Source organism: Erithacus rubecula (assembly GCF_903797595.1).
Source record: "Erithacus rubecula genome assembly, chromosome: 9".
Lineage (NCBI taxonomy): Eukaryota > Metazoa > Chordata > Aves > Passeriformes > Muscicapidae > Erithacus > Erithacus rubecula.
Window position 1 is genome coordinate 16,972,995 of NC_136660.1, and position 25,580 is coordinate 16,998,574.

The window sequence follows — 25,580 nt, forward strand, 5'->3', positions numbered from 1 at the left end:
ACAGATGGGGGACTGGATGGATCTCAGGCTAATCCAGTCTATTTTGATGAGTCCTATTTCTTCCCAAAACAAGACAGGAGATGCTAAGAAGAAATCCTGCCACTCAACTCTCAGACTCAAGACCATGTTTAAAACCAAAGGCATTTCATTATTTATCTGTGTTGTAACTTTGCATCAGCCAGTGCAGCTTTTTAGCAAACAAGGCCCATTATGGGCAATGGCTCCAACACTTAAGCACAAAATTCAGGCAAAATAAATCTAAGACTCATTACTTCAAGTAAAAAAAAAAAAAAGAAAAAAAAAGCCTTCACATTAAGTAAGTGATAAAAGGAAGAGAGAAAATCTTATTCACCTTTTAAAAAATCATATGCATTTGCTAAAAAATCCCTCACACAGACAGAAGAAGTGAGGGTGTTTTGAACCCCCCAATTTTTCCTTTTAAAAAACTTGTGTGTTTTTATTTCCTACTCATTAACACTCTTAATCACATACCATGCAAATAATACTATTTCTGTGATTAGGTACTGTTTTGAATTTCTGGTGCTGGGCAGAATACCTAATTTCAGCAATAATTCACCATCCAGATGTGATTAGAATATAATTCTTATGGAGCTATATACATGCTTCCTATATATATGGTGCATAATAATCAGTCTTTCTGAAGACTGGATTAAAAAAGATTGAAACAGCCTTAAAGTGTGGTTTAGAAATAAATTCCTGCCACAGACAAACTGTAAAGCTTTTTGAATTGCAAGGCTAGGCAAGACAGATAGTAAGGAGCAGTCACTTCAGCAGTTACTGGCATCCATTCCCCACACACTGAATTTATACTTTCATAGCCTCATCCTGTACCCATAAGAAAAAACCAGCCACACTCGTCACTTTAAAGTAAGAAATTATGGGGACATGGAGTATTTTTACTAGACATACCTGGTGAACATAGCTGAACACAGCATCCAGCATAGCTTGGCTAGCAGACACTGCTGAAATCCATCCTTGCAAGGTTAGAAGGAAGGAAGGAAGAGAGAAGGGCTGTCTAGTCCTCAATACATTAAGACTACCTAATGAATTATATAATGAAACCCAGCATAGAAACAAGTTTTTGAGGTACTCTTCCATTCTGATTTTTAAAAAACCTTTGGAATTAGGAAAAGGAATGTGCCCTATTGCTGACCTCCTCAGATCTGTTCAGAGTGGGCTGAGTAAGGGTCATAAACAAATAACCACCTTTATTTTCCCATTTTAAAATGCCTCTGCTGCCCTCTGGTGTTGCTTCTCTGCAGTTTCACACACAAAAACAATGCAAGAGAAATCCAGAAAGAACTACCACAATATTCCTGTGTAGAAGTTATGCACAAATGAGTGGATTACACTTCCAGATGTGGTTCTCGACCACATAAATGTTCTCATTAAGCAACCGTGGCTCACTGCTAATGTAGATACCAGAAAAACTGTAAAATGCATCTCAAGATGAACCTGATTTACATCAAGATTGGAAAAATGTGACCCAACACAAAAGCTGCAGGTGGAAGCAACTCCTTACAGGCAGAAGCAATGCCAAAGCCACAGTTTACACACAAAAGATGGTGTCCCATTATGAAAGCTGGAAGTACTTGAAAAGAAAGCAAACTGTCTGATTCATTATATGCAAAAAAAAAAAACCTATAAAAGCTTCATTTTATATTTTATAGTATGAATTATGAATTCTAGCCTTGTCTACAACTGAAGACTGAGCAGAAGACACCACTGCAATTACATCCCAGAGGACTGCAAACTGAATAGACAGAAATTGCAAGCAGGCAGATTTCTATCACCACAGGCTTCTACAGATTCCAGAGAAAGGAATTATTTAATTCCAGATCGAAAAACATTCCTGGCACTTCTGAGGTGCCTATCAATTTGACACAAGAATCCTGGAGATTCAACAAGAGACCAGCCTGGTTTTGTCTCACAGGTCTTCAAGCATAAAAGAAACAAGCAAAAAATATTGGCAAGAAGGTAGAGAAGAGCACACACCAAAGTAACTGTTCAACTTCCAGTATGTAAACTCTTTATAATACAATAATCTAGTTACATGAACACACAAAACTCAACATTTGTCTTCAGCAGATGCATTGCAACACAGTACACTAATACTCAAACCCCAAACCATTTTTGTAAGTTTACACAGTAAACAGTAATTAATCCACAACAGAAACTAACACAGGACTTGGTAAAAGCCAATAGCATCTGAATTAATGACTGAAACAGTTTATTTCCAATTAAAGTACTCTTGAAGTACTGGTTGAAATTTAATGCCTGTAACACTTTGTGAGAGCAAAACCAGTGGAGTTCTGAACAAGAAGTATTTGCATTAAATATAATTAAAATTAGGTATAATAAAAATTATGAGAAGCTATGCACATGGAAATTAGATTATTAGTGCATTGCATATTCTAAGAAAGCATTGTTGTGCACTTTATTACACATATGCAGAAAGGGAAAGTCAAAACTGAGATGTGACTCAGAGACTTCTACCACGTATGTTATGTAGTTGTACTAAAATTTGAGTATGGCCATTCCAACACACTGCAAAACAATTTTGTGACAATTATACTTCTGCAAAATCAGATTAAGTGATTACAGACCACATTATTGTAATTAATTTCTTACCAAATCCCTACTGTGCAATACCTCTGTCTTTAGAATGTTGCTGAGCTTTGTGCAATTGCTGGGATAACACTTGTGCATTTGTCACATTCCTTATTCTCTTCCTTCAGCATCAAACACTGTCCCATGCTGGAGATAAAAAAAACTCCAGGCAGTTCATGATACACAGCACAGTTCAATAACATGTTTGTCAGATCAGGGGAATTTCCTCCAGTAATAACAAGCATAGAAGTTACACACAGTGAATGACATTTTTCTCTTATCAATGCCCAGAAGAATGACTGTGAACATTTTTTTTCCAAACTTATCACTCTGAAAACTTCAGGTTTAAGAAGTTTCAAGTGGACTACATGAAATGGATTTCCTCCAAGGATGGTATTCTTCAAGTTACTTCTCCCTCTTTCAGTGATCATCTCTCTTCTTTCTTCATCCACCTTTTGACTGCCATTCTTATGAAGCTGCTGCCCTTTGACTGGACTGCACATAGATCACTTTAATACCACACCCAACTAAGTAGCTGAGTGAGGACTTTGACAAGACAGGGACCATGACATTTGATTACCTAGATACAGAGTGGGGGGATTTCTTTTGTTTTGGTGGTTTGTTGTAGGATTTTTATTAATCCCTTTATACTGGAACACTTCATGCAACTTATTCTTATAAAAATATTACACAAGCATTAAGGGAATGAAAGAAGAAAGTCTGTCAGTAGATATTTTCCTCCAAAAGCAGTTTCTGCAGTGGCTACATAATGAGAGGTGTCTCATTCATTTACTGAATTGCCTTTATACTGTATCAGCTGGAGGGGAGAAAGGTTAATACATGCCATTTGTTGGGCATCTGTTTTGCCTTTGCTAGTACACCTGTAAGACTTCAGGAGTTATATTTAAAGCACACAGTGTTGGCCACACTATTCCTAATGAAGTTGGTGGGAATTCCTCCCACCACCTTCAGTATGAACAGATATGAGCTAGTGCTTGTGAAAAAAAAAGAAAAAATAAGAAGAAAATAAATATACTCTCCCAACAGAGCCCAACTATTAATTTAGGAACACTCCATAAGATGGAAGTTATTTTGTACATTTATGACAGCATAAACAAGAATAAAATTTAATATTTATTAGAATTTCTTCCAGTAACAGCATTCAACATCTTAACAAAGCAAGTTGTGAAGTCTTAAAAAATCTAGGATTACCAAAAAAGTTAAAATAAGTTCTTACATTTAATGGCAACAAACAGGGAACCTTCTATTTAAAAACAAACTTGTCATATAAACAGCATTATTTTAAGAAAATGTGATTAAGATGATATGTAATTTTCAGAATGGACACACAATGTACGAATATCAATCAGAATGAAACAGAGGGGTGGAACACACTATCCCCTTAAAATCTCAAAACAGGCTTTTTGAAGAAAGGGGAGGGAGGAGGACCTTTCTAGTGAAATAACTTAGAAAATACCACACAATGGACAAAACCAAGAGTACAGAAGACATTACGTGACACCCTCATTACAACACCCCCTCAACTCTGGTTATACAGTAAAGTTAGTAAAGTGCATCTTTAAAGACTTGTCTAGTGAAATAGCTTTTCCAAATATAAAACACAACACGTGCAGTAACAGTTAAATCATAGTGTAAGTTTTTCGAAACTAATTTTTAACTTTTCATTCACTCAAGAAGAAAAGTTTTAACTGCAGTAGTGTTCACATTATTCTTCGATGCATCCTCATGTGCTTTTGTTACTTGGCAAACCTTTAAATATGGAGCATGGCAAAAATATGCAGTTTAAGCAAGTGCTTCTCTCAATTCAATACAATTCTTCAACAGCAGAGTGGCCACATGCAGCACAACCATGTCAAATTTTGGGAAGCTTTGGTGCACTAATGATGGGATTGGTCTCCTGTAAATACCTCCGTCCCGCACTCTTGTAGTCGTAGGTGCAGGTGTGAGTCTCTGCATAGCGGTGTGTTGCACAGAAGTTGTTTCCACATCTGAAGAATCAAGAATATTACAAGTTACAAACTTTTAGAAGCTTTTAATGCTCTGACATGCTGGGAGCCATTTTGCTTAATCACGTGTTAAATGACAGAGTTGTTTGAATTGTTGTCATCCCCAACTTGTAACATTAACTGGTGGGGTACACAAGATGACATTTTCCACACTGAATATTTTAGTTTTGACCCAATAGTGTCTTCAGCTGGGAAGCTAAGCATGATCAGTACTCCATAAACCAGCTAGCAAGGATCAAATACACTTATAAATTTAAGAATGATGAGCTTTTTTTTTGTACTTTCTTTCTCTTTAAAGGACTTCACACAATATTGGTAGAATAGTTGGTAGAATTCAGAGGACAAAACCATGGACAGTAATTCCCTCAGGTGAAATCCATGTAATACATTCCAATTCAAAACCACAGCATCACCCAGACAATCAAAACAGTTGTTTTTAGCATAACTTCTGCCTGGTATAAACTCAAATTAGCCATTTAAGACTAACAAATATAGATTTAGTCAGCTGTTAAGACACCACACAAACTACAGGGAACATAACTTCCTGTTGGACTTCGAAAGGGTTTATCTATCCAATATCAGTTGCAATTTCGGTAAGTTAAGATCAGGATTTTTGCTTGAAACTTGACAGTTCTGCAGCTAAGAGTCTTACCAAGAGAAAAGCACACTTTGGATGTTGTGTATGATCTGGAAAGTGCTTTACCTGGAGACCCATATTGGTGTCCTGTTGCCTGATTATTTGATAGAGATGCCTCTTGACAGTAAAGTATTGACACCACTCAAGATCAGAATTCTGTTGAAATGGATTAAGTGTTACCCATCGAACTCACACTGTAATCCCCTATTTATTTATCTGTCTGGGTTCATAATAAACTCTGCAGCTGTTCCTAAGGTTTTGTGTGCCTGGAAGTAAAATTTGCTTTTCCTTGATTCTTGGTCCCATCATCAGAACTTTTCCCATATGACTGTATTCTCTATTTGGTTTATGCTGCTTTCTAGTAAAAGGTCCTATGGTTGCTCCTTTTGAAACCAAAACAAATGCTATTCTTGGAGATGAGCCATTTTCCCTTTCATTTTTAACTTTAGGCAAGCTGCTTAGTTACTTTTAGAAGAGCTTGCAACTATTTGCTCATCAGGAAAGTGAGCAGTGCCCAAAACTGTTTCAAAATCAGAGACTGAAGTCAGTAAGGAGACAATTCCTCACCCTGAAATTCTCTATATGATTCCTCAGTGGCAGAAGTTCTTTTTCATTTTGCTGTTGTTGGTGTGAACTAAGATCAGCTCCAAATGCAGCCCCTCACAGTGCAGCAGTTCCCAACCTAGACCAGCTCATAGGAAACAATACTAAAAAAAAACATCTTGTGGCTAAAAAATACTTTGAAAATTGAGATTAACAGAGAGAGCAGGGGGTTTTTCCGTGATTTTTGTTGTTATTGGGGGTTTTTTGTTTGTTTGGAAGGTTTTTTGATTGTCTGGGGATTTTATTTTTTGGCTTTTTTTTTTCAATTTTCCAAGACCACCACCAAGCACCAAGTCTCACAGTGTTGTCTAGAAGTAGTGATGTGGGGGACCAGCACTCTGGTGTTCTGTGTTTGAGATGCTGTAAATGCTCAAATGTGACTGAAGTCTTGCAAAAACCAACGCACATAAAAATCAAAGATTTGTTGAATACAAATTTGTGTCAGTTCCCAAACTGTGAAGATGTGCTGCAATAGGGAGAAATCAGAGAGATTTCTGAGAAACTCTACCAAACCCAGTTTTTCTTCAAGTTGTTAAAGATATCATTATTGAGGAGAAACTTTGCAGAACATATATCTGTAGCAGAAACCAGTATAAAGTGTCATTGTTTCCGGCTATCTTGTTCATTTCCTGCTATCTTCCATTCTGTTACCTTCTATTTCTTGACCTTCCTGGAAGAATAAACACCTCAAGAGCACAACGGGGGCAACATTCCTGAATTCTAATTCCTACAGTTTTGCTGAACTGAGAATTGCTATTTTGAAGGTTGCCTTTTGATTTGCTGTGCTTAAGCAATATCATGCAGCAAAGAAAACACTTTGGTTAACTCAGCTATCATTTTTAAGTAACAGCTGGTTATATACTCAGCCTACCTGCACTCATAGCTGGTTGCCAATCCAGTTTTCTTGCCACAAAGAAAGCAGTGCTTTGAAATTTTCTTTTTTGCTTGAATTAAGCCATTCACAGGTGGAAGATGGGTTGCTTCACCTGCTTTCAGAAGTAGAAAGACAGCAAAGACATTTTAACTTATTCATGAACTAGTGAAATGTTATCTTTTGAAATGCAGATTTATTTTGCATTTCTTAGTATACTTCAGGGGGGAACCCCAAATAAAAGGAGAAGGGAAAAATAAACCCTGAAAGCCAAAACAAGAAGCACACCTCAAGCCTATGAACACCTTTGGAAGAGGCATCACAGTGCTCAGAACTGTTATTTTGAACATCCTTAAAAGTTCACATAAGCAAGAAGTTACAGAACAGACCAAGAAACATCTCTTATTGTCTTCCCAGGTGCAAAATGAGCACACTCAGAGTGTCACTGGAAAAGCAATATGCACAATGACTTTACAAAGACTCAACTGGGCAATTCAGTACCTAGCATCCAATATATTCAGTGCACCAGTTTGCCAAGTAAGTACTGCAACATTTTAAAATCTTGCTGGTACTCCATAATTGCAAGAGAAGTATAGTATTAGACTACACACCTCTAGTTAGCTATATGGTTACATTAGGCACTTTGCAGATGTTTATAAAATTTCTACACTTAAAAATTTATTTTTACTTTTTGCCATGTAATTCTTGGCTGTTGGTTTATTAACTGGAGATCATGTAAAGAAAAGGCTTCTCCTTTCTTCTTCTCCCTTCCCTCTAAGAAGTAAGTTCTTTGTCTGCAACTTGCTTAAGCATATTTCCCCCATCTGGATCAGTAAAGTGAGAAATGTACCCTCTCAAACATTCTTTCAGTGTTTCTACTGCTGTATTGTCAGGATGTTCCCAAAAAGTTCTCATGAGTTCACAAGTATTTTTTGTCCAGCACACCTTTAATCCCAACAGTCATTTCTCAGCTGAAATGCAGCAGACTGCTCTCAATAGCAGCACCAGGCAGTCACTACACATCACAGTCATCACTACCAACCACTCCAACTCCATTCCTATTTAGCACTGAAATTGCCAGGCAACATTTGTCCATGCTAACAATTTCATCATCTAAAAGCACACAATTTCAGAAGCATCAGGTAGCCCAGTTTGTGAAAGAGGCAGAGCTTGAAGACAGCTGGCTCTGTGGACCTACTTGAACAGAAAAAACAAAACACCTATTTTCACATTTACATCCCTACAGCAACTACAGTGAAAAGTATCTGTCCTTTGGCCAGGTGTACAACAAATCATTACCAGCTACATCTCTCAAGGGCCTGCATGATATGACCACACTAACTCATACCACCTTTTGGAAAATACATTTTGTCTGGCAAAGATTCACCAGAGGAGTGTCTTCTTCACAGTCCTATCCAAAGTGACTCAGGTGTTAGCAGGTTTCCCCATCATGCAGACAAGGCTCTCAGGGTATCACCTCTGGAGCAGCAAAGGACAGACCTGTTTACTGACTGACTGCCAGGTCAAAGCTGCACCCACAGCTGTGAAACAAAGGCACAGCCCACTCTTTTAGCAGCTTTTGCTCCAACTTTACAATTACATGACTTTTTTCTGTTGCAGCTGCTATTTGAACATTTATTATGTAGCTCATTTTCTATACTTGGATCTGGAATATATACCTACCTCTTCCTAAGGTCATACAGAAAGAAAAGAAAAATTAAATGTGCTGAAAATCCTTAGCTCACTGTCTTAAGAGCTTTAAAGCATTAATTTAGACAATTCCTTTACCCCAATAGAATTAATCTCATAAGCAGTTAATATTTATGCTATATTTATGATTTTTCAGTAGATGTCAAACATTAAGCACTCCAAAGTTACAAAGGCTAGGGTGGGAAGAATGATGACCAGCACAAAAAGCAATGAAAAATCTGCACTATATCAGTGTTTTGCAGTGTTTTTCCATGCTCCCTCCCCACATTTTTTGTACTAAAGACAATGCTACTGATAAATTTGGCTCTGATTTTAGTAGACTCAGAAGTATTCACAGAACTGACAATTTGGAAACTTCAGCACAGAAACTCACATTTAAATCTACAGATGATGTGCAGGATTCACTAAGTATTGAAAAATCTAAGAAAGAGTTGCAGTTATGGTCTACTTAAGATCTGGATGCCATCTGCATTTTTTAGAATTGCTTACAATATTAAAAGTTAACTATACTACAGAAATGTAATACAGCAAGGACTCTAGAAGCCAAATGCCTTACAAGTATAAATTACTTTTTTCCTCTCTATCTGTGAAATATGAGGAAAGATTAAGGAGTCATCTTTAATTATTATGGAAGTTACTTACCCACTCTTTTCCCTACAGCTGCCATACTTCCATTCATTCCAAGCCCATGCGCAGACTAAAGAAAAAGAAAATTTCCACAAGGAAATTACTAGCAGATAGAAATGAAATGCAAACATAGGTAGCTTGGTATCGACTTATTTGATATCAAATGTTTATCAATCTATCCACAAAGAGTCCAAGACAAGCTCTGCACACAAAGTTACAATTCTGCAATATAAAGCCTTACCCTCAATGGTTATTCAATAAATCTCCCCACACTTCAAAATACACCAAAACAACCAAGTATAGTAAAGAGCAGAAGCTTGGTACATATGGTGCCAGTCACTGGGCACACTTTGGAATAAATAACAGTTTAAGTGAGCAACACAAGCCAGATGACACTTCTGACACACACACACTCACCACCATCACTAAAGTAACTCGTAAGTTCAGCTGTGAATGGAACAACTGCTTCAATCGTAATGAAAAATTACTTCTAGATACTTTTAGCTAAACAGGCAGTTTAGATACCATCAGCTATTCAGAAAAGAGTTTAAGACAATCAGGGATTTAAATACATCTCCCACAGCTCATCTGCCTCTGCTGACAAGACACACACATACAGCACTGTTATAACATCAGTATCACAAAACCAGGAAAAACTTGGATTTCTCTGCATGTGTGCATACTTACTAGAATATATTCAGCAGCTTCATTTGAAGGAGCAGTTTTCCTAAAGCTTTCTTCCTGAAAATGCTGCAGGTTTGTAGGTAGTGCAATACCAGAAGTCCGAAACCTGTCAGTCCCACAGGAACTCTGTAAACTTTCCCTGTTTGTGCTTCGGGCCAGCGAAGCCAGAAATCCTAAGTTACTCACAGAACTCGCAGGTTCTTTGGATGCCTTGCTAGCCACATCTGTAATGTCCCTAGCCTCTGCTTTAGAAATAACATCAGGTCTTTTGCCAAGTGACTCTACTTTCACACTACAAAATCTAGTGGTCCTAGAAAAAGAGGAGTCTGCTATACTACGTACTTCCAACGATCGAAGCACGTTTGGGGAGGCTGTGGATCTCAAGTTACCAGCCTCAAAGCATCTGGGCTGTGCTTGTGGTTTCAGAGAACTGTGATGTGCCACTTGTGCTGAATACCGGAGGGGAGACAAAAGCAGATTTTTCTGAGGACTTAATTCACGAGTGCTGAGAAGACCAGTCTCCATTGCTGCAGTGCTCAGCACTTTGCCAATAGGTTTCCTATGCTGTTCTACAACCTTAGAATCTTTGTCTCCATCAGGCAATTCAAGCTCTGGGTTCACCTTTCCTATGTCATAGATCTCACTACACTGTTCAGCAGTGCTGGCTTCTGTTAAAAAAGCAAAAGCATCTGGTTCGGGTAGATGTTCTTCTTCTGTTCCATATAGTTCCACGTTTGTTAGATTTGGAAACAAAACAGCATCCTCCTCACCTGCTGAGGTCACATTTTCAGATGCTTTTTCTGAATTTGCAGGCAGGGATGAAACAGGAGTCAGAATACTATTTGTAGGTAGTTTTGCATTTTCTAGTTCAACACGAGATATTTTCGGTGGTAACCTGATGCTATTGACTGGCTGAGACCAAGAGTTGCTCTGCCAAGCGTCATCTTCCTTAAGGAAGTGATTAGCTGTGGATGGCATTGTTCTACCAGCAGTGGCCAAAGTAGCCAATGCTGAAAGTGCATTTTGGGGAGCTTCTGACTGATGCAAATTCCCAGGAGGAGGTAGGCACGACTGTCCGATATGGGGGAGCACTCTCAGGAAGCGGTGACGGGCAGCAGCCACCGAGCCGCTAGATGGTCGAGGAGTCATGGGAGGCCGAGGCTTCACCTTGACAGTTTTCTTAGGCTATTAAAGAAAACAAAAAAAAAAGAAGCCCAACCAAAATCAAAAAACACAGATCCAACAAAAATTAGTATTTGAATTCCAGTTGCAGTCAAAAGACCTGACTGAAAATATATTCTGAGCAATTCAGACAGTGTAAGGCCAGGAAAGACCAGATCATTCTACTCCCTCATATGCCACTAGCCATCAAGACTGCATCTCAACAACTGAGTAATAAAATCTAAGATTATAATCAGGAAATGTTTTCAATAAATTGGCGATCAGAGAAACAGAAAAAGGAAGCCAGAATGTCATCAAAATTATCCAGAGGAGCTTCAGGTCTCAAACACAACAAAAAATGTAAGGAAATATAATCTCTTCATTTTACTTTTAGGTAATCTAGTAACACATGAGCATCAGTTTAATGTTTTATTTTCAAGATAACATCCCCATATTTCACTTTATAGGCTTTTCAGTTACAGTATGTCTAATGAAATTTCATTTTAAGAGAAACAGTGACTTTACTAGAGCAGTAGTGCAAAACAAGGCTATTTACAGTACTGGAAAAAAAAAACCCCAAAAAAACAAAACCACAAAACCTACCAACCCACCCACCCAAAAGATCTACCCTTGCAAATAAATCGAGGACTAGTAATGAATTCTTTGAATGAGGGCAAGTAGGTCTAAGGAACTACACTGCTCCTCAAGATAATGTTTACACAATACAATTTACATAAACAGTAACTGAGAAATCATCTACCTGTGATAACCTGACTTCTCAACACGGCAGAGTATCTGATCTACTTTTTAGAAAAGTCAGCACAAGGAAAGCCCAACCCATATTATGACAGAAAAATTGAAATCACAATTTCACCTTTTTACTCAGATTCATGTTCTCCATCTTTGCCTTGAGCAGTTTCATTTTATTCATAGTAATTGAATTCTCAATAATCTGTTGGCCAGAAGGTGATGCCTCTGTCTCATCTTCGTCATCAGCATATAAATTATAAACTGAACCACCACTGAAAATAAAAGAAAGTTTGCATTCACCCTCTAAAGAAGTAAATGAATTACATTTTCAATGTAGAGTATTCTCACAACTAGGAAGTCATATCCGTAGTTGATCTGTTGACAAAACATTATGTAAAATTGTATGCAAAGATATTTCAAATCCATTTATCCACATCAGCATCCCTTATCAGGGCAAAGTGACGTTGCTGAAATCTGAACACAGCCACGCTTCTGGCAAGTTGTTATATCATATACAGTTGGTTCACACTCACTATATATTTTCCCCACAGAGGGGATATCCAGTTCCACAAATGTCTCCTGAAGATATGGCCAAAGCTGTTAAGTGTGTGACTCAGACAACAAGCTGATCAGTTTTCCAATTAACCAGACACTGGCATGGAAGGAAAAGTCCAAATTTCTATCCATCCTGAGGGGTGTTCTCACCATAAATGGAAATGGAGGGGTCACCCATGTGGATGTGATATTCTATTTCTCCTTTTCAAAATAAAAAGAAAAAAAAAAGAAAAAAAAAGAAAAAAAGAAAAAAAAAGATCAGTTTAGGTTTCCAAAGATTCCAAAGAGTCTCACATTTGGAAAAAAAATAAATAGATTAGAATTGCTCATCCCAAGACAAAATATTTAAAGTCAGTAGTCACTGGAAGTTTATAGAATGACATTTCCTTCTTCCATTCCGCATTCTACCAGAATGCAAAGCCTCAAGGTTTTAAAAATCAGCATTTAACTTGTTTTTGCTATGAAGCAATGAAGCATTGATCAAGTAACACATTCAACATTTGACAGCGAAATGAAAGAACCATTAGGACTGTCCAATTTATTATAAACTGATGCATTTTCAATGCTGTATGCAGTACATTTAGAGTGTTTCAGTTCTTCCATTAGGTTGTCAGCATCTAGAAATCATGACAATCAGGCAATTCCCCTTAATTTCCCTATGCTCATATAAATATCTTAGATTTACCTCAAGTTTCTACTCTCCAAAAGAGATCAAGGAAGGACTAAAAGTCATGTGGAAGTCAGTACCAAAAAGAAAATGTCACTAATTAGAGCTGGCATCTTACCTGATTCTTGTCTGCCAGTCCTCCATCACAACTTCAACACTCTTCTAGCCCAGAGACAATGATCAATGCATGCATTTATACTTTCGTCAAGTTTTAACCAGTAACTCAACCACAGATAAAATTATCTGGAGAGTTATAAAACAAAACCAAAATCTAGGTCTCATTTCTAAATTTAATTTCATGAATTCTGCTCCAGGTATCAGCAATATGAAAAAGGATGATAGAATTTTGAAGCACTTATTTTAGCCACCAATATACCCACACATAACTGTCAGTATAGAAAACAGTAGTATTCAGAGTGACCCACAGCCTTACTCTATAAAGAACAAACAAAAGGATCTGATTTGCTTCCATTCTCTCCTCCCTTTGCTACTTTTTCCATTCTCCACAGTTCCACCCAGCCACGATAACAAACTTAAGAACTAGGATTTCCATCCCCTCCAAATTACCATCTGCATTAGTAGAAAAGCTAATAAGTGAACTCCTATAGAAAGCACAGAAAAACAGAAACAACTCAAGCTGAATGTTTTCAACTCAGATGACTTCCAACCCAACTGGCTCACTTGACCAGTGCCAGCACATTTCTTAAGCCAAAAATGTATTTGACTTTCTTCCACGCTGCTGTGCATTGAAAGGCTTGCCCAGGTACCTTGCAAGAGCCAAATGAGTGTGGTTATTCTCCCATTAGCAACTTTTAGCCAATCTCAGTAAAATTACTATTAAATCCGTATATTAGGATTACTCAATGGAAAAATTGGGTAGACTTTCAGAACACTGTCTACACTACTTTTAAATTGCAAAAAAAATTTCAACACACACACTAAAATTTGAACACGTAGGCAGATACCAGGGAGCCCATTCTACTGAAAAATTACATTTCAAGCTCCTTATGACAACTCCTTGCACTAACTTACAGTATAGCATCCACAGTCCCAGCTTTGTGAACGGGTTTTGATGTTCACTAGAGACAGAGGTTAAATAGGAACAAAGTGGTAACAGGCAGGGTAGCAGCAAGAACCAGAATTACACCAATGTGCTCATCTTTCCAGAAGTGTATCAAGCCCAGTGCAGCAGCCAGGTTCTCAGTTCTTAACCAATTATGCTTTTTTAAACCTATTTCAAATAATACCGTATGTGGTTATTTACTGAAAGAGTAAAGAGGTTGAAATATAAAATCACAGATCTAAAGTATTTGTATATTTACTCTTCCTTGTATATCAAACACTAGATCTTTCTACTTTGAATAACTGTGGGAATCCAACTTTGATATTTCTTCCTGTCAGTGGTTTTTAACTATGGATGTCTTTAAAAATTTTTAAGAGTAGTATCACTCTGAATACAAACTGAATATAAATCTAGTACAAAGCTCTTGCTTTCCTTTTGCAAACAAAAACAAGAATAGTCACTTAAAGCAGCTTAAGCCTTAGCCTTGGAGAAAACCAGTACCAGAAAAGGGACTCCTTTCCTCACTGCTGTAAAAATATTAAGTTCTTGAGAAGATAAAAGTACCTACCCAAAAGCTGCAGTATAAAAATAGAATGCAATAATTTTTAATAGATATCCATTTTGATAATTTTAGGAAAAAGACTACCAAAGGGTTTACTACAATTACAATGTAGTAGGTAAAGTGATACACTTGTGCTTCTGATGACATCATCACTGGATTCTGGCAGCAATTGACACAAGGTTGGTACTCAACAGTAGCTAACCTGAGGCCTAATTACATCCAAAATCTGGCTGTATTGGTAATTACTTCAGTACATTAAAAAAAATTACGGAAAAACCAAAATGCATCCAAAACCAAACAAATTCCCACCCCACAAGAACAACAAAACCACCTCTCCCTTCAAACCAAACAACCACCCCCACAACCAAACTAAAAAAGCCCACAAGATTTTACACTGCCAATCTACTATCTTCCTGACTAATCATTTAGTCCATAGGAAAAAAAATATTATGTGAATAAGGAAAGGTTTACAAAACTAAACAAATGCCTTAAGCACATAGAGAAAGTGTTTAAAGAAGTTTTTAATATCTAATAAAATATTCATTTGACTTTCCTGCAACATGTTCCTATTCAGAAAGGGCTGGAATGTTGAGAATTGCCTGAAGTATGAAGTCAGCTTTATCTCACTATATTAATGCACACAGTGATATGAGAATCATTAGCACAACCACTGACCACAAAGCACTACAGTGCTGTTAGATAGTCACAACAATTAATAGCCCTAAGGGAATAATTCCCGCAGTATGCCAGATGCTCTTTTGATAAAACCAACAAATACAGCTTAAAATTACACAGTAACTCACTTCTGAAGAATAAGATAAAGATTGAAACCAACTTTACCTCAAAGATTCAGAGAGTGGAGTTAAAGTGCCATCGCCCCTGTCAACCACACGGAAGAAATTCAAGCGATCTCCTTCTCGATACACTAAGAAGGTCACTTGTTTGTTGGATGGCCCTTTCTCCCACATCTTGTCTCTAGCAGGATCCATGTACTCAGCCATTTCCCTGATAGGATCTTTCACAGGAACTAAAAAGATAAAAGAAACAAAATAAAACCAGAATATTATTATTGTTCTTTTTGTTAGCTCTGAGAGCTCCGCTCAGTTTGTAACAGGAATTCCCAACTAGAAGATATGCTGAGTTTATTCCCAAGAGAAAACTATCAAGGGAATTTTTTCATTTTCACTCCTATACATATGATGCACGAAATCAAGTTTATTTTCTCACTCCAGCAATGTCTGATTCTTATCGATAATATTTAAAAAAATATTTGTATAATGACATTCCAGGATAATTTTTTTCTTCAAGTGAAGAATGCTGATTTTATGACTTGATGATTCTATACATACAAATATACTTAAGAGTAAACAAAGTGCACTTGATATGCTAAGAGAAGATGGGGGAAAAAATCCCCTCATTTTTGTTAAGTACCTTTCCAATTATTTTGGAACTGTCTAAAATGGTTACCTAAGAGAAGCTCTTTACAATTATAAGACATTACATGAAAACCACTATCTTTAACCTCCTTAACACCTACCTCTTCTGGTGTTAACAGGTCCACCTCGCATTGCCAGAACCAACTTCAGAGTGCAGCCTTCTGAAATGCTGTAACAACAATAAATAAATGTTGTTCATGCTAATAATTATTTAGAAGCATTAATTAGAAACCTAATTTTATTCTATACTTACTTATAATCATCCAAACAATAGTCATCCTTCAGTTCCATATTATTCCAAATTAAGTGCTGCTGAGAGACAGGAATACCTAAACAAAAGAAACAAACAAATGACTTAAGGCTTGGCAAGAGGGCTTCTGGAGAGTTTATCTCTTTGAAGAGAGTGGGGCTGAGGGACTGAAACTGGATCACAGGAGAAAGAGGAGAAGCAGCAGGAAATGGGCAGGCACTTGAGCTGTCTTCAGCTATGACATTCAACCTCCAAATTGGAAAATCTTTGATATTAATAACTAAGGCTTTAGCTCACACAAAGTTTAATCTTTTGGCTCAGCAGATAGTGTGCAGAAGTGTTCACCTACTTCAGGCTTACTGAATACATGCTTTTTCCAGTCATCAGATAACGGAGGTTTTTTTCCTTTTACCTGAACTTCACTTTATGTTTACTGACAGGAAAAACAGGACAAAACATCTACTGACAAAACTGCTGAATAATTTAATCACAGACTGCTATTTTGTATTAGTCACAGTACAGACATAGTCACATTAAGGTGACTGGTGGCAGATCTATTAGAGTGGCAAGAATTGCAAATATGTTACTATCTGTGCCTGGTTAGAGACCTCAGAGTTGGCATGTATATGTATTATCAGAGAAGTTACCTAAACTTCCTATTACAAATACTTTAATTTTATTCTGAGTGTTTTTTTTCAAGCCATCAGAATGTTATTACTAATATACAATAACATTCATTTTCAACTCAAGTTCTGAGATTATCTGGATATTTTTAGTTAAAAGAAAGTAAGCATATGGAATATTTGTTCCTTATATTTCTGTGTTCTATACAGAAAGAATCCAAATTCTACACTATTTTTGCCTGCTTAGTCAACTCAGATACAAATGCAATACACATTAAAGATAATAAGCAAGAGCTGGTACAACTTGAGGTCTTCACACATTTTTACTGGAATCCCACTACTTTCTGAATTTTGGATAGAATACAAATGAAGACAGTTACAAAAGGATGAGACATCTCAGATCACCGAAAAAAACCCTTCCCTCCAGCATCAAAAGGAAGTTGTTCAATTTGCCTAGTGAAACCCAGGCAATTAAGATCTCACTGTGCATTCAGGACAAATGTTAATTAAAATGTGTATCTGTAGAGATCAATAACTACTTTTTCAAAAAGTTCTGAACACTACTTCTCATACTAAGAAACAAAATCAAGAAAAGCATTTTCCTAAAGGTTACATTAAAATAATCTTATCCTATGTTTTTACTTGTCACATGTTCAAATACTTAAAAGGAAATGCAAGTGGCAGTGCTACACAGTAAGACTTCCCTAAATACATGTGGTAGGAGGGGAACACAAAGATCAGAGTCTTTCAGATAGTTCCCAAAAACATCAAAGCTTTTGAAGGCTTATGAGAATGCTTAGCAAGCTATAGCAAGGATCAGGAAAAGGAGTCCCTTGCTAGGTAGAGGAAGGGCACAAAGCTCCCAATGCCCAAGGAAGAAGAGAGGATCAAAGCCCAAGCACATTAAACAGGCAAGTAGGAGACATCCCTTTGCAGAAGGGAGTGCACTTTAGAGGAACTGTCTTTGTTTGTCTTTAGGCTTTACAGAAGATGACAATTTCCTCTTCTCACAGCTCATATTCAGATTTTCCCTCTTCTGAACAACCAACACAACTTTACTCCACCTGACTGCATTTAACAGCAATCTCATATTCTCTGATGTCCACAGGACATTTGTATGAAGAATATCTTCATACAGTAGACTAACATAATTACTATTACACTGCCAGCTACTTAATAGCTGGTTATTGGTTATGTTTCAAGTCAGCAGTGTAAGCAAAACAAGAAGCTGGCAATAGCCAGAGAGTCTACATTGAAGTTTTTTGTGTCATTCTGCACTCTTGTGATTACAAACAATCTGATTACTGTCTGCATTTGTTATGGTTTCAGCAGCCTCCAAGGAGCAATTTCCAATTACTTTGATAAACATAGAGAGTATTTGTTAAAAAGGCTGGCTTGCAGCTGGCAGTACTGGAAGGAAACATGGTTTTGCACATTCAACAATGACAATGTATTTTTGATGAAATGAACAGATGAAAAGAGGATACTCTACTGTAATTGCAAACAGACACATCTTTATTACTTATTCCCTCATACTGCTTTCTTAGAATTCTGTATCTATACACTGTGGAAATAGTATGTGCTTTATAGCTTCAGAGGCAGCAAAATATTCATTAGCTGTCCCTTTCCTGGATTATAGTAAGGATTTTTTGAGGAGACATTTGCACACAAGATCAGCATGTACAACTGCCAACAATAATGAGAACTGTGAGATACCCAACCACTAAACCCTCTCCCTTAAGCAGCACATGACTGTATCTCTGGTCTGCCCCAAATCACTACTGAGAGGTAAGCAGGGAAATAAGCTACATCTCAATGCTCCAATGGAAATGAGCTGGCCAGGTGATGCCACAGGAGGACAGAAGAGTCTGCAGACTAGCTACTAAAATGGCTGTAGGTGCACTGACAATGTGACCTGCTAAAATGGGGGAAGGAGAGGAGAGAAGCAGCTACCCTGTCCTGTCTCTGAACCAGCACATCACATACAGCCTTAAGCTTCCCTCCCTAACTCAAATGGAGTCAGTACTGACATACTCTTTGTCCAAGGGACTAAAAACAGACTAAAGACAGCAAATCACCAGTAACTGAATGCAGGCCAACAAAATTTCCTGATAAAGGTCACCTTACTTTACAACTTCCAGATGCTGCTCTGGGCAGCCATCCGCTCTGAGCAGTCCTGCACTCACAGAAATGTTCCCCCAACTCAGACAAGGCACAAGCTTAAAAAGTGCTTCATGAACTTCTCTACCAGCACAGTAAATAGGCAAATCATAAAGCAAATAGCAGATGTAGGGGAAAATTAGTAAACATAAAAAAAGCAGGATTGGTTCTGTTAAAAATTCATGATGCTTGTGCAATCCACTTACTTCAGTCCTGGCAGAAGCACAGGTATTTTCTCTAATGCAAATAGTAATAAGTATTATTATGACATACTCTGAATTCACAGAATATTGAAAGAAATTACAATATTCACATGAAGTCTGCTTGACATTCTTCTAGTACTTTAATGTGAAGCTGCTGTATGCAGGTGGTAAAATAATGACAGCAAAAAGACCAAAGAAAAATAACAGCTCACAAGCTGAACTGAGTACACACATACACAACAAATTTACTGCTGCATCTGTCATTCCCTGTTGAACACAAGGGAACACCTACTGAACACTGAAATCAAGATGTACACTGAAATGTAGCTGTCTTTCCTCCCTTTACAATAATACAAGAACAAGAGAACATCTAAATTTTCATCTAAAAAAGGTTGATGCTTCCACGTACACAGATCATAAAATTCAGGTACAAGTACTCACCCAACAAACCACAATCAAGTTGGTTTTCATTTTAAAGCTAACTGTGAAAACGAATGCCTGCAAGCTAACAACAATAATACCACCACTACCACCACCAAATCCCAAAGGCCACCTCCTCCCTTGAGACTCAAGCCTATCTTTCTCAATAAACATGCTTAGAGGCATTATCTATGGTTCTTTAACAGATTAATTAGCCACTACCACGAATATGCAACCTGAATGCTATCTGTCTCTAACAGTGTAGTAATTGGTGTTTCTGAATGAACACTAAACTCTGCCTAGCCCAGCAGCTACAAGGACTTGTGTGACAGAGAAAACAAAGAGATCTCAGTTTAAAAAACCCATTACCACCTCTTTCAGTGAAATCCTGATTTTTTAAGTACTACTCATGTTAAAGCTCAGTCTTTCATGCCACCTTGAAATACAGATACCATGTCCATCAACACTGATTAACAAGTAAAACCAATGGAGTAGGTAGCAGTGATAGCAGCACTGTGTGTGTATTCCAGCTTTTATGCCACCAGTAGAGACAAAGGGAGCTGTTTCTTCCCAGGTGAACTATTTTAAAGGGCTCAGTCAGTGTATCTGAGACTAGGAGCGATCTACCCCTGGGGCTCCAAAGTCAACACTCTAACAGATCTCCTGCTTACTTCACACAGAACATATTTGAGGACAGATGCCTGCATCTGATCCAAAAACACATCAGATATGCAATAACTTCAATTTATGAGTAGAAGACTAGCACTGAAATTTCAGATGCATTGAAACCTGAAAGTTTTCATGCATATTCTTTACTGACTAAATCCACTGAAAACACATAGCTGGAAACATGCAGCCCTTTCTTAGCAAGGTACCAATGCCTAGGACAGGTGTCTAAACAAAGCCTTTCCCTATCAGATCACTAGCAGGCATCAAGAATGGCAAACAGTGTCTGAAACAGACAAAATTCCTAACATGCTATCCATATTATGCTTTTTTATTATGCTGAAGACAGTCTACAGCTATTGATTTTCCAGCTGACAAAGATCTTGTCTTGTTTCAATTTTATTATTAGCCTCTCACAATTAGAGGCATTGGTACTATTTCAACAATTTTTTAACTTCTGACACAATTCTAGATTTTTTTCTTGTAGCTTTCAGGTCTCAGCTCATTTTTTCAAAATGCCTCTTCTTCTTTGCTTACATACTATCATCCCCAACATCCAAATGAAGAAAATATGCATAACTAGGGACCTCATGTAGATTTCCAGCACTGTAGGAGGCATTCTCCAACCAGAAGTGCAGCTTAAATAATAGAGTCACACCCCACACATTTGTCATGATACAAAAATAAAAAGGGAAAACCAGCAGCAGAAAGAAGAACAGATGTAAGCTTTCTCCTTTCCATGCTCAATCACAACAAAATTACTTCTGAATTTTTGCTCCATCTGGATGATTTACTGCTCAAACTTGTGCACTATAATAGCAACCTTGTCATTGAAAAATTGTTAATTATTATTTTACATGCAATAGCAACCCCAAATGCAATATAAAATTAATTTGTCATTGTGCGTCTCTTTTGTCCACATGTAACTGGTCAATTTGTTTTCACTCTGCCTCCCACAAATTATTAATCAGAACAGTACAAATATTTTAACTCTGCTATGGAATATTAAAGTATTCCAACTGACTTCTTACAATTCAACGATAAGCACCAGTGAGCTCATCTCCCATGTTTAATGAAATTTACTTATTAATTCTATACAGCAGGCAGCCAAGCCATAATTACCTCACAGTGACAACACACAAACAAAATTCCAGATAAGCATTATTGTAACTTCATTACTGAGCTGTTCTTCTAATGAGAAGTGAGGATACATTTGTCAGCTGTAGGTATAACTGAGTATTGCTATTCACAATCTTACATTTTGGACTACAAGGAATTCAAACCTTTCTTCCTGACATCTCCCAATGATCTCATCATGTATCCTTTAAAGCTCACTCCATCACTGATATTGCTCCCTTCTGCCTATGCTGCCTTTTAATTCACTGTTAGCTAGCATTCTATGCACCTCTTCTACACCTATATTCAGTTACAGGCAGGAAAATGCCTCTCCTTTTCTTGTTTCATCTCTAGCCTACAGGAGCATCTTGACAAATTCTCTGACTTGCAACTAATTATGGCCTTGTCCACAGCAAACAAAAGCCCATCCACACAGCTGCACTATTGTACCTACACGGATGGAAGCTCCAGTCATCTGCACACTGGAGCCTCTGCTGTGTGATCTTAATAGCAAACAGTCCCCTCTGTTGTTGCAATGCTTGTGTGTTTTAAGACTTGTGCCAGCTGTCTGGGTTTTTTTCCATTCACTAGAGCAGATTTCCATAAGAGGAGGAGAGTATCTTAGATTCCAGTCTACAGCATTATATTACATCTCCCAGAGGATGGGTTCAACACAGACAGAAGGATGAAAAACATGTACAGGTATACTAGGGAAGGAGAGGATCCCTTTTCTTAAAATTAGCAACTCTGCTAGCTACTCTCAGCTTCTACAGCTGTACAGTTCTTTAACCCCTCCAGAGTGAAAAAGAAGATAGAGGATGCAATGCTTAAACTATGACTATATAAATATTTCAAATCACATTCTTTCATGCAAGGTCATCCTCACCATAGAGGAAAAGAGGAAAGAAGGGACCAAGCTACACCTATTCTTCTTGCATAAGCATCAGGACTGGCCTCATAACTTAATGGAGATTTTAACTTTGCAAAACGTGTCCAGTTTATCACTTTAAGACAAAGCATTGCTCAGCCAGAGCAACTGTCTACCAGCAAAAGATCACTCACCTAAACAAAATTCAAATCAGTAACTTAAAGCTGCCTTTGGGATTTCCCTGCACTGCAGTTGCTCTTGTGACTGCAGTATCATAAAAAAACCATAAACTGACTAACCTAATCAGCAACAAACATAGCAGCAAGTTTAAAGTATGCTCAGTTACAATATACACGTATTGCAAGGCTCAAATTTATAACCTTGCTAGTTAACAAACAACTTGGGTCAAAGAATCCACAGATTTTTTTTTTTTTTATGATTACCCTTAATTGTACACAGAAAAAAACCCCAACCAACCCACCAGAAGAGCAAACATAGCAATTCCAGTGAAGCCTAAGCCATGAACTTATAGAAAATGGAAAGAACAGAAAACCAGCTCAATTTCAATTAAACCTAAGGCATAAACTAAGCACCTAGTCTTTTATACATATTGCTAAACATGACATTAAAGTTTTCCGGTTTGATTTTAGCAATTATGGTTTTTAAAACAGGATTAAAGTGATAAAGTTTACACTGAAATAAGAGAGAATAGTACCTTCCAGTCTTTGAATTTTAGCTTTCACAGAAATAACTGTTTCAAAGGGGGAAACTCGTAGTTCAAAGCAGGTTCCTGTTAGCGTTTCAATGAAGAGCTCCATAGTTTCATAGAAAGGAAGTTTGTAGTGAAATGGTCCCATATTATCTTTATTAAAAAAAGGAGGCTCTTTCTTGTTGGCCATTAGAAAGGATTTACAACTTCTTTGTAAGAAGATCTGTCAGGAAACTACATTCCACTTCTAGCCAAGGCAGCTTTGAAGACACGTGTAGTGCATTGCTGTTCATCTTTAGGATTTTTCACCTATAAAGCAAACAAATATAGTTCTGACAACATCTAAACGTAACTGCTCAAGAGAATTTAAATTTATTTTATGTAAAATGGTTGCTAAGAAACATTAAGTTATTACCTAGGCAGGGTAAGATAATCACAAATTATACCACCAGCGTTGTAGTTCTAGGGCCCTAATATCAGTCAGCATTCCAGACGCAACCTACCACCTTTGTTATTTTTGTTTCCACGAGCGACGTGACAACCAGACGCCCGAAGCCTCCTGACAAGAGCTGAGCCCTCGCAGTGTCAGAGCCAGAGAAAAACTCCAGGAAGGCGAGCGAGCGGGCACGGCTCCGGGCTGCGGGCGGCAGTTGGAGGCGGCGGCTCAGCCCGCGGGGTGCAGCGCCGCCCCGCAGCGGGGCCGGAGCGCCGAGCCCGGCGGCCGAGCGGAGCGGAGCGCCCGCGAACAAAGGACGGCGAGCAGCTGCCCCGTCCCCGCCGCCGCTGCGCTCGGGGCGGCCTCGCCCGCCGGGCTGGCCGCGGGCCCCGCCACCACCGCCCCGGGACACGCGCCTCGCCGCCGGGGCCGGGCCCGGGGCGGTTCGAGCACGGCCCCTCCGCCCCGCCGCTGCCGCCGCAGGGTCCCCGCAGGAGCGGCGCTCCCGAGGGCCCGGAACCCGCCGAGCGAAGGCGGGGTCTCACCTCATGTGCCGCCGCCGGGCCCGCTCGGGGGGAGCCTCGGCTCCCGTCCCCCCGCGCCGCTCCGCCCGCGGCAGCTGCCGGAGCCGGCCGGGCCCGGCGGGACGCACGGACCGGAGCGCAGCCGGAGCCGCCGGGGGGCAGGACTGGGAGGTGCCGCCCGGCAGCCCCCGCGCTGCCCCGCCCTGTGACAGCTCCTGACGCGGACCAATGGGACGCCCGCTCTCACGGACCTCGGCCAATCAGCGCCGCCGGGGGCGGGGCTCGCGGTGCCTCAGGGGCGGGCGCCCGCCGGGCCGCTTGTTGTGGTCGTTAAGACGCGGGGCGGCGGCGCGTGCGCGGGGAAGGACCCGGATACGCTTCCCCATGCCGGGAGTGCCGAGGGCCGGGCTGGGTGGGGAATGCGGGCGGCCCGGGCCCGTGCGAGCTGTCCCTGCTCAGGGCCGGGGCAGCGGGATGGGCTTTCAGGTCCCTCCCGCCCCGAACCGCTGAGTCTGTGCAACGCCCCCAGCGCTACCGGTGGCCACGTGAGAGGGGCGGCCGCGCCGCCCCCTGGGACACGGAGCTGAAGCGAAGGGGCCGCGCCGCGGGCAGCAGCGACACCCTGCGCTCCGCCGACGGCTCCAGGCCGTGCCGGTGTGCGGGAGCGCAGCGCTCGGCCCGGGATCCCAGCCAGGACATGAACATCCCCGGCCCTGGCAGGGGCCGGGCACTGCTCTGGGCCTTCGCTTCACGACCGTCACTTGTGCTCCCGTTTCAGCGTGAGGTGGCCGCAGCAAGCTCCAAAAGCAGCAGGGCCCTTGGATGACCACAGGCTAGAGAAAACAAGCTTATCGTATTAGCAGGTGCTAATTACATTAACCATTGTACTTTCCATTTAGGTGTTAAAAATACACAAAACCTACCCTGACTCGCTGCTAGGTTTCAGGCCCAGTTAAAACTGGCTTTTGAGAAGCACGTAGTAGGTATAGGAACCTGTCAGAGCGTCTGGATGCTGTAATACTGAGCCTTCAGCTCTGCCCTTCCCAGAATATGTAGTCGTGGTTTATCAAATTTGCAAAAAAACAAAACTTAAAAAAAAAAACCCACCAAAAAACCAAACCTGAAAAGTAAAACAACATACAAAACCCCCCAAATCACCAAAAAACCGACATAACCCAAAACCAAACCCTCTAGGTAGCAGAAGTTATTAATGTGAAGAAGAAAGATGCAGAAAAGAACCAGAAGAATTAACCATCTTTTTCTTTTCTCCATCATATCTTTGAAGCCCTTCTAAATACAGAAAAAAGGAGTAAAGAAGCAGTCCAAATCATGTATGAGGCATATGCAGAAGATGTAATGCCTATAAATAAAGTTCAAGTGCTTTCACTGCAGATACTCATTTGCAAATAGCCCCCACTCTCTTTTTCAAGCTGCTACTCCCAGTTTACCCCCGCTTAACATGAATCATTGCCAGGCCCACCTATGGTGCAAATCAATACATCATGTTTCTCCTTTATCCCTTCCAACCTCTCCTTCTGCTTTACCCTCATTAGTGCTAGATGTTTCAGATGGAGTATTTACTGTGCCTGATAAAGGAAATTCAACTTGAGAAATGGGACTG

The 25,580-nt window shown here is 39.5% G+C and overlaps 1 protein-coding gene across 3 annotated transcripts; it reads right to left on the bottom strand.

Moving 5' to 3' along the window:
- Window positions 1-3,752: 3,752 nt before the first annotated feature.
- ZFAND4 (zinc finger AN1-type containing 4) lies at window positions 3,753-24,167 on the bottom strand. Of its 3 annotated transcripts, none has more exons than XM_079313029.1 (10): window positions 23,981-24,167; window positions 23,006-23,308; window positions 16,238-16,313; window positions 16,086-16,153; window positions 15,389-15,575; window positions 11,826-11,973; window positions 9,794-10,975; window positions 9,122-9,176; window positions 6,770-6,884; window positions 3,753-4,640 (listed from the first exon to the last, which is right to left on the bottom strand). In XM_079313029.1, exons 2-10 carry the CDS (start codon window positions 23,187-23,189, stop codon window positions 4,505-4,507), a joined length of 2,151 nt encoding a protein of 716 aa, XP_079169155.1. In that variant the 5' UTR covers window positions 23,190-23,308; window positions 23,981-24,167; the 3' UTR covers window positions 3,753-4,504. The 3 variants fall into 3 exon arrangements, with proteins under 3 accessions (XP_079169155.1, XP_079169154.1, XP_079169156.1); XM_079313028.1 differs by having other exon boundaries at window positions 6,770-6,887; window positions 23,981-24,165; XM_079313030.1 differs by lacking the exon at window positions 23,006-23,308 and having other exon boundaries at window positions 6,770-6,887; window positions 23,981-24,162.
- Between the last annotated feature and the right edge of the window lie 1,413 nt (window positions 24,168-25,580).